The sequence below is a fragment of the Neolamprologus multifasciatus genome, chromosome 5 (genome assembly GCF_963576455.1).
Source record: "Neolamprologus multifasciatus chromosome 5, fNeoMul1.2, whole genome shotgun sequence".
NCBI classification, from domain to species: Eukaryota; Metazoa; Chordata; class Actinopteri; order Cichliformes; family Cichlidae; genus Neolamprologus; species Neolamprologus multifasciatus.
The window spans coordinates 23,633,408-23,643,286 of NC_140443.1; the positions used below are offsets into that span (position 1 = coordinate 23,633,408).

Consider the following 9,879-nt stretch of genomic DNA (forward strand, 5'->3'; position numbering starts at 1 on the left):
GCCATCTCCCTGTACAACGCATCCACTTAACACACTGTTTACTGCTACAACTACACGTTTTTTTTTTAGCTATTTATTAATAAGTGACTTATATATATATATATATATATATATATATATATATATTGTACTATTCTTAGTTAGCGTACTGTCTATCTTGTTAATGTTTGTTTATAATGGAGCACTGTAACAAAAAAATTAATTTCCCCCAGGGATCAATAAAGTATTCCGATTCTGATTCTGATAAACCCTAACCCATGTTTGTTTTTTGTTTTTAATGTTTGATCCACAGTGACTCAGTCACAACTTTTTACAATAACATCTAAGTTTAAAAGTTTCTGAAAGAGCCCCCCCCCCTCCCTCCAAGAGTACCTAACCACTTCTCTATAGAAAAACTAGAAAACTCTTGTCTCTGTGTCATAGCAAAAACCAGAGTGTCATCAGACTCAAGCCACAACTTACGATTAACATGTAAACTAATACAACGTGCTTTACTGAATTTAATGAAACCCATTTTCTCCCTGCGACAGACTGGTGACCCTGTGTTAGCCGGGCCGGGCGGGGCTCAAGCCCTTCCGTGACCCTAATAAAGATAAGCGGAAGAGAACGACTGGATGGGCACAATTTCTGATAATTTTTTTAAAATTCAGTTCAATTCAGGTTTATTTATATAAAACCAAATCACAACAAGAGTCACCTCAAGGTGCTTTAAATTGGAAGGTAAAGACCCTACGATATTAAGTAGCTGCTTCTATCTTTGGTAGTGGGTCTGATAATGCTATTGATGCTATTATTATGTAGGTCAATGATTCAGTAAACCGGTTTTATTCTGGCAGATCATTCCAGAGTCTTCCTGCTTTGTTTCTTTCAGTTGCACATATAAAGACAATAACAGGGAAATTATGCACTCGTGCAGCTTAATTCTGGATAAAAGTTTGGCTGCTAACTTCTGTCCTGTCTAAAGTCGAGCAGTATTTTTTTCATTCAAGCAGATAAAACGACTGTTGCATCCCTCCAGGTGTTATTGGTTGAAAGCATCTGTGTCTTTAATGAATGAAATAGACTGCATTTCTGGAACATTCCTACACTGACAGAACATAGGTCAGCGTGAGAGCATGAGAGTACCCCCATGTGCATAGCTACCATTTAAGAAAAAAAACCCACGCAGGTTTAACCATTTCCCTTCCAGTAAGTCTCCTCCCCCTCATATCTGTCCCAGTTTTTGCTAGACATTACGACAAGCGGGATGACTTCTAACATTCAGCAAGCACTTCTTTGTAAGTGTCTCACACAGTATTTCTGCTCTCTGAAGTCCACCTCTCTTTGGTGTTTCCTCCTGTCCACCATGGTCTCTCTCCAGAGGGCCTTTTCATCAGGCTCAAGAAATTTAACTTTTGACAGATCCAAGTGTGAGTAGTATTTTCATGTAGCACTAACCCAGCATTATATTGTTTTGTAACACTAACCTGCACACTAGCTTGAAAGCTATTTTACTGATTTTTCTAACTGGATCTCCAAGTTAAGAGACATGCAGACATCAGAAATGTGATGCACTGGCCTCTACTGCAGTTTGTGCAACTTAAGTTGATTTTTAAATTGTTGTTTTTTTACTGTTAAAGCCAGTAAAATGTGGGCATACTAGAGCTTACTCAGGAGCTGCTTTGCATTTGTTGGTTTCTGGTTTTGTACGTAAGAGGCCTAGCTTTTGTGCCTTTCAAGAATATATTTGATTAGGTCAGCATGCTGAGATGACTAAGCCTGCCTTCCTGGTTTGTAAACTGTCAAAGATTCCCATGTTTTATTTTATTTTGCATTGCTGAGAATGAAAGAGGAACACACTAAATAGGCATTTTTTTCTCTTTTTTTGCATTGATCAGAGATCCCTACACCGGATATCATATTGCCCCGTGGCTGCATTTGATCTACTTCGACATCACACTGTTTGTGTTAGGGGAGCGAATCCCCAGCAGAAACAGAGTAATATTGTGCATGCTGTCAGGAGGATCACAGTGATTTATACATCGGAGAAGCCAAACAACCTCTGGCTAAGCAGATGGCACAACACAGAAGACCTACCTCCTCAGGCCAGGACTTTGCAGTCTATTCACACCAGCGGTTTACACCTCTTATATACTGTTGGGGTTGGGGAAACCTGCAGTCAGCTGAGACTGAAGAAATCGCTTGGATGCGTGACAAGACGTTTTTCCCATTAAAAACGCCACGTCCAAATGAACAGCATCAGCTTTTTGGAATGAGTCAATTTTTGCATCCAGAAAATGAGGAGGGAGATCGCGAGTGATAATCAGATGACGAGTACATCATGCTTTGTTTGTTTTCAGGACTCTAAATACATATATGATATATCCATGTATCCATATCCATGCAGCTCGAGTGCCAAAAAAATAACATGCATCATTTAATGATTCATTCACTCTGATTATTAAGGTGGTATAATATGAAAACACAATGTTATTCAAAGAATTTCTATTCAATTGTCTGGCGTGGCTGTAGCTGAGAAGGGAGAGCAGGTCATCTGCTAATTGGAAGGTTGGTGGTTAGCCAGTCTGCATGCCAAATATCCATGGGCAAGATATTACATGCATCCATCAGAGTTTGAATGTTAGATAGAAAGCACTTGCACATAGAAAAAAAGTGATTGGGTGATTGAGGCATGTTGTATAAAGCGGCTTGAGTGCTCACATAGAGTAGAAAAATGCTATGTAAAAGCCTTACCAAGTGTGTTTATATATATAAAAAAAATATATATATATCTGAAGAACAGCAGACCAAGCATGGAATTAAAACGATAAGAATCTGTGAAACTGTGATTCATCGTTACAGATGCACGGAGAAACTGTTATTTTTAATTTTCACTAATTCAGCATTTATACACTACATTAAAAAGGAATGTGGAAAACATGAGCTGTCACAATGAGCAGTTCTTACTTATGTGCGGTTAACACCATCTTAGGCACATATGCAAATGACCAAATATGTGCATGTGCTTGCGCACTTTGACTCTTAAAAAAAAAAACACTAATAATAAAGACAGCGTGGAGAATGAAACGTAATTCTTGATCATATCAAACTGAAGCATATCAGTTACAAACCAGAAAGTAGATTAACGAGTGAGTAGGTCCAGGTCAGCTGAAGGGAATTTCAGAGTTTCTCCAGTTGACAGATGACAACTCAGCATGAGCGCAGGGCTACTTAAGTTTCACATCACACCACTACGGGTTTTTCATACTGCTTGTACAGCTCTGCAGAAATAATAAGTTTGTTGACAACGTTTTATTTATTATTGCATGCTTGTGTATGTGTTATTCTGTGTGTGTGTGTGTGGCAGGTTAAAACCACTTAGGTATTGGCAAAAAGCACTTGTATAAATGTGTGTGTGAGTGAATGAATGAGGCCTGTGGTGAAAACCACTTCAAGTGCTCAAATAGAGTAAATAGCATCAGTCCGTTCGCAGTCAAGTGTGCATTAAATAAATAAATGATGATGAATTTGTTTTTTCATTTTCTTTACTAAGCAGAGCACATTCACCACAGTGAGTAAGCTGGGAGGGCAGTTCAGTGACTGAAGAATTACTCGTAGTTCTCTGTTGGTCAACTACAGGAAACGAAGATGAAGCTCCAAGAAATTTGCTGTTTTACTGTTCTGAGCATTCTTCAAAATAGGTATCGATCCACCCCATTACCAGCTGTCAGATCAGATCTCATGCTGCTTGTTACCACACCCATCCATGTGAGTGTGACTGGCGGTATCAGCGATACTTACTGACCGTGGTCATAGAAGTTGCATTTCTGATAATTTCCTTTTTGAGAATTTCTAAAGCTACACAAAACTAGTGAAGACACACACACTCACACTTTATAACAATTGTTTATGTTTATATAACCAAAGCCACAAAGTATAAACAATAACCGAAACATACCTGAGAAGAGTTGTGTGCTACAAATGAGGGGGGGGAAAAAAGAGTACACATACACACACACACACACGCACACACGCACACACGCATTCAAACGGACAAACAATGTGAAAGTGAAAGAGGAGTGTGGTGAATGTGACTGTAAAGACGCGTTAGTTTCTGATAAACTGACAAAAAATGTGATGCACAAGGCTGAGGAAAGGCATAACTACAATACAGAGTGCAAGTCATCAGGTCTGCAGAGCACAAGAAATTCACATTCAGACGCATTGTTATATCAGCTCATTTCTGTCAAGTTCCAGGAGTGGGTTAGGTTTCAACTGGATGTGATATCAGCAGTAGTTTCATGTAAAGTGCTGAAAATCGCTGACAGCAGATTCTCAGCACTGGTGCATGACAGCATCAGCAAACTGAGGTGAAGGGTTAAGAGCAAAGACAACAGAGACACCTAATTATTTACAAGGCATACGCCTCCCAGCCGACTGTTACAACAAAGCGACAAGATGCAAGATAAGCTCTGGCTCTGCTTTGTCCCCATTTCATTGAAGCAAATTGTGAACAGGACACGAAAAGGGATGTGTTGGCAGAAGAAAACCGTTGTGTGGTGTGGGAAATATCACTGCTAAAGCACTTCTTTGCGGTTTCGTTTGACAGGTTTTACAGACTGAGATGAAGGAGCCGCTTAATGAAAATGTTAACTTTCTGACAGCGCAGATTCTTTTTCATAGTATTGTCATATTGCTAAAACTTCACGCCTGTAGCTTTCATCCATATTTTGCAGAGTTCTAGTTTGAAAGTCACAAGTCTGTCAGTTTACTTTATTTAATATTAAAATGAGACAGAAATGCAAATGGCACCCGAGAAAGGCAGCTATATTAAAGTGTATGAGGTTTTCCTTTTTTTGGTGCTACATACTGATTCAAAACCAGGAAACAGCTTGTTACAATGTGACTGGTGGAGGACTGATGTAACCTCTGTACCAGAACAGAGAAGTCGACTATAAAGTGCCTTAGCCCTTAAAGAATAAGACCCAACTTCTCTCTTGATTTATTACCTCAGTAAATACTTTGACCTTTTAGCACTGTGTTTTCAGTTTCAGTAACATTTTCCTTGCCTTAGATTGCTGTTAAGATTTTTTCAGTCTTGAGAAGAGTTTTTGCTTGCTACAGGCAGCATGGCAGCACGGTGGTTAGCACTGTTGAATGTCCTGAGTTTAATTCCACCATCAGGCCAGGGTCTTTCTGTGTGGAGTTTGCATGTTCTCCCCGTAAGCGGGAATGTGTTGCAAGAGGCTACAATTTGCATGGGCTCATCACAACTGGTGAGATTGGGGTAAACATCAGGTGTGATGAGTCTAGATTTGTGCTGTGACATGTGGATGGCAGGGTATTGCATCAACAGTCAGGCTGCTGCTGCTCGTATACTGTTCTTGGCGCACTTTAGTACCATCATAGCATCACTTAACTACCACAGCCTACCTGAGCATTATTGGTGTATTATTGGATCCTTACTGGGTATGTTCATCCCTTTGTGATACCAGAGTATCCATCTTCTCATAGACACCTTCAGCAGGTTATCATGTCCCAAAGCTCAAATCATCTCAAACTGGTTTCTTGAGCATGACTTTGAGTTCACTGTACTCGAATGGCCTCCACAATCACAAGATCAGAGTCGAACAGAGCACATTTGGAATGCGGTGAAACAAGAGATTCTCATCGTGGATGTGCATAACTGTCAAGTGAATATGAACCGAAATCTCTGAGAAATGTTTCCGACACCTTGCTGAATCTGTGCCACGAAGAATTAAAGCAGTTAAGGCAAAAGGGTTTCCAACTTAGTACCTACAACAGGAAGGTGTGGTGAAATGCTTAACTGGAGGCATGAAGACGGTAGCCCACAAACCAATGGATGACATCATTTTTGCTAATCTTTTGCATATGGTTTCAGGTATATCTCGTGGCAAACGGGATTAGCAATACTAATACCAGTAACACAATTTCAACCTGAAATAATCATACCTTGATAACACCTCAGTTCTGTGAATGGCAGGTCTGAAGACCTCGTTTATTGTGTGGTGTGGGTTTCTATTACTCAGGAGTTTATCTGGATAGACATCTTATGACAAAATATTCTGACTAACAACTTAAAATTTGTCATTTTCAGAACGAAAAATGACGTATCAGACTAGTCAGAAGTATCTTAAAAGCAACTAATTATACAAATTATAAAATCATAATGCAGAGCGCATACATGCACTGATGTGAAGTACGAGGCGTTTCCTATGAACTGGTCACTGCTGATTCATTTATTTTACATGGAGTAACTTCAGCTGTTCCCTTACTTCCTAAGGTGTTGCCCCATGCATAGATTTTACGCTGGATTGGCCTTAATGACATAACCGTGGGACCAAACAAGAGTACACTAGCTCATGACCCTCTGAGGACGGAGTTTGTCAGCTCTCTGTCTCAAATCAGGGATCTTTTACACGTTAGTGAATGGGTTAACGACTACACTATAGATTTCACAGATAATAGATATCGTGGATAGATTTGACCACTTCTTGATTTTTTTCTCCCTAACCCAAACCATAACGTGTTGCCTTGCTCTGTTTATTTTTTGTAACAAACTGAAAGTTACACCATAGTTTAGACATTTCAAATCTTCTGCCTTCAAAAACAACTTGAAACCCTTTTATTAAATCTCTTATTACAACATTATTGCAAAACTATGTATGTGTCATGTGTTAAATGAACTTTAGCTTGACCCTTCATTTGTCTGCTGACCGCAAAGTCTGTTTATCACACAGAGGCGATCACAGAATGAGCCCCCCGGTCCCCCCCCATGGGCGTATTTTCCAAATGCCAGTGTTGCCTAACATGCACGGCCTAAGACGACGTGTGAATTGGGGAGATATCAAATTATCTGGACTGCTGGACATTCCATTCAAAAAAAAAGTACTAAGGGGGAAATACCTCTTACGCTCCCAACATTACTGAATCACTTCTCGGTGCGGTTTCTCTATTACAAATCTGAATACATATATACGTTGTTTTTAATGCAAAATGGTTCACTGAAAAAGGATTGTGGAATCTAAGAAAGATTGCAGTAACTCCAACTCAAAGTGAAAAGCACTCTTATTACGTATGTCTGACATGCAGCGAGAATCCACAGCGTCATCATATTCGAACCACAATTCATGTCATTTCCATATGGGGCTTCTATTTCCTTTGTTATTGTGAATAGTCATACGTTGCTTTTCATGGACTTTAAACACAGTTTTTACACTGAAAAATCAGTTTGGAGTTCTTTATCTGCTCCTTTTAGGAACTTAGTAGGGTCAATGCGTGTAAACTTGTCACTTAAAAGCAACAGGTTGAATAACAATTCTAAATATATAATGATTACAATAATGTGAAGAAGGATAACTATATTTACTATTACTGGTAGTGGTAGCAGCATTTTTATTATATATGCAATATTATTACTATATGAAAAATTATTTTTTTAAAAACAAGCAAAAACCTATTGAATTATTGATCACAGAAAATGATGTCAGAGTTAATTTCCATGGTGTCAATACCAACCCATATGATGGGAGTGGTAGAACATATGCAACACACTAGCTGCTTCTAGGCCAAAAAAAATTCCCCTTCATGTATGAAGCATGTTTAACCATTTCTCTTCCAGTAAGTCTCCTCCCTCGCCAGATTTTGCTATAAATTAAAGCAACAGATGAGCTCTAGTATACACATTTTTCTCTTCTGAGCAATTCAGCAAGATCCAACAAAGCCTTTTGTGCAGCAGCAGGAGCATCAGCATTTCTGTGGACCAGCTATTCTCTTCATTCCAGCCAGAACACTTCAGCATCTTATCCAGCAGAATGACTTCTCAGACCGCCCTCCTGTGCGTCTTGGCGCTCGCGTCTTTCTTCAGCTCTGCTTTGTGCTCTCCTATGTGCAACAACCGCTGCTGCCGTTTCGTGGAGGGCTTCCCCGTCAGGCTCAAGAAGCTCAGACAGGACTATTCACGGATCAGAGATTTCTACGTGAGTAAAAGCATGTTCTCTGCAGGCATTTTTGCAGCATCACCAGCCTTCCCCACAGCGGGGATGCTGCACTTTCTCACTTCTGCCTGTCAGCCTTTGTGGGTGCACGAGTGTCTTACGGCGCACTTACTTTTTTTTTTTTCTCCTTCGCTGTTTTTGCAGGAAGCAAACGACGACTTAGACTCAGCGCTGCTAGATCAGTCCGTCGAAGACTCCTTTAAGGTAAGATTCTCGAGGGGGAAAAAACCCTCTCCACAAAAAGTTTAGGATTTGATAAGAAAAGCATGAAAATAACCACGCTGATGTTCTGCTCCATCAGAGCCCGTTTGCCTGTTACGCCATGAACAGCTTACTGGAATTTTACCTGGACACGGTTCTGCCGACAGCCATGGCCGGAGTGACTGAAGACACCAAGAACTTAAAGCCTCACGTGGAGTCCATACAAGAAATTTTCAATACCCTGAAGAGAGATGTCACCCAGTGTGTGAGTATCTGACACGTGTTAACTCCCACAGCAAAACAAACCGTGTAAATATTCACCTTGCGTTGCTTTAAGGTCACGCGTATCCTCTGTAGAATACGAAAGTGCATGCCTTAAAGTACCATTCAGTGGCTTCATATTACTTTTTTGTTATGTTCGCTCAAGTCGTTAAAGATGGCAAAGAAAGCCGAGCAGAATTCAATAAAACTATTTACAAGTAATCACTGCAAAGTATGTTTGGTCAGGTGGATAGGGTTTGGTTGATAAAATACACCTATAAATTGAGTTATATATTGATTTTTATTTTTATTTTAAATAGCCGTTTGACTTTGTGTGAGCATCTGCAAGGAAGTTAGCTTCTACTCTGCATTTACAAATATTCAATTTCTTAATTCATTGAGCCAAAAAATTTCCAAGTACTCTGCAACAGGTTGATTCGGGTTTAAGCGAGTGCTCACAGAACGAGTCTTAATACTGCATTAGTCATGTGATTTTTGAAATGCACAAGTGTGCATCTTCCAGATTATGCAAAAAGGGAAGAGAAGAGACTGAATGTTCCCGCCTTAAGGTTCTTTTCTTAATGCTGTCCGCATGCAGACCTAGATCACCAGTAGTAACATCATGTCTCTTTTGCTCTTCTTACAGAGGAACTACTTCTCCTGCAAAAAACACTTCGACATTAACAATCTGAACTCTACTTACACTCAGGTGAGTGTCAAAGTCACACATGCAGTGAGGCAATATTTGTAATCCTGATTTCAAAAGAATGTGCATGTTTATGCTTTGCGCCATTTGTACTAAGTGAACCTGTCTTTGCTCATCTGCAGATGGAGAGCAGAGGTCTATACAAGGCCATGGGAGAGCTGGACATATTGTTTAACTACTTTGAGACGTATCTGGCTTCTAAACGACACAGACAATAACCTCTGCACGAAGACCTCCTGACCTAAATCAAGATATGAAGCTCATCTCTGGGAGAAAAAGAACTTTTACAAGTATTGACAGATGTGCATTTTTTGTATGAGACTTACTGAACTGTTGTCTTTATTTTTTATGAGACATTATAACCAATTTGTCCTATGGACAATTTTCTGTTAGGATCCTTTTGAATCATTATCATGCTGTTTAAAAAAAGGACACTTTGTTATAATAATATTACATTTGTTATAATTATTTATAAAGATGTGTCATTCTGTGTTTTTTGTATTTATTGTGCCTTCTGTTAAATTGAAATAAATTACTTTTATAATATGACAGATGTCTCTTTAGAGTTGCTTTCACGATATGTAAAAGCTGCTGTGTTTGCCATTGAAAGGAATAGAGCACTGAATACATCACATCCTGCAGTATACGTGAGGAACCATAGACTGCACTGTCAACATGCTGATGCACTAACCTCAAACGTGACCCATATACATC

At 39.5% G+C, this 9,879-nt stretch overlaps 1 protein-coding gene across 2 annotated transcripts; it reads left to right on the top strand.

Moving 5' to 3' along the window:
- The first annotated feature begins 7,521 nt into the window (after positions 1-7,521).
- On the top strand, positions 7,522-9,671 carry il10 (interleukin 10). Of its 2 annotated transcripts, XM_085160225.1 has the most exons (5): positions 7,529-7,979; positions 8,142-8,201; positions 8,299-8,463; positions 9,106-9,168; positions 9,288-9,671. In XM_085160225.1, exons 1-5 carry the CDS (start codon positions 7,815-7,817, stop codon positions 9,381-9,383), a joined length of 549 nt encoding a protein of 182 aa, XP_085016351.1. In that variant the 5' UTR covers positions 7,529-7,814; the 3' UTR covers positions 9,384-9,671. The 2 variants fall into 2 exon arrangements, with proteins under 2 accessions (XP_085016350.1, XP_085016351.1); XM_085160224.1 differs by having other exon boundaries at positions 7,522-8,201.
- The last annotated feature ends 208 nt before the right edge of the window (positions 9,672-9,879 follow it).

Coding starts and splice junctions, on each gene's coding strand:
- il10 (XM_085160224.1), top strand. CDS start 7,815: ATGACTTCTCAGACCGCCCTCCTGTGCGTCTTGGCGCTCGCGTCTTTC. Junction 8,202..8,298: donor CCGTCGAAGACTCCTTTAAG/GTAAGATTCTCG, acceptor CTGCTCCATCAG/AGCCCGTTTGCCTGTTACGC. Junction 9,169..9,287: donor TGAACTCTACTTACACTCAG/GTGAGTGTCAAA, acceptor GCTCATCTGCAG/ATGGAGAGCAGAGGTCTATA.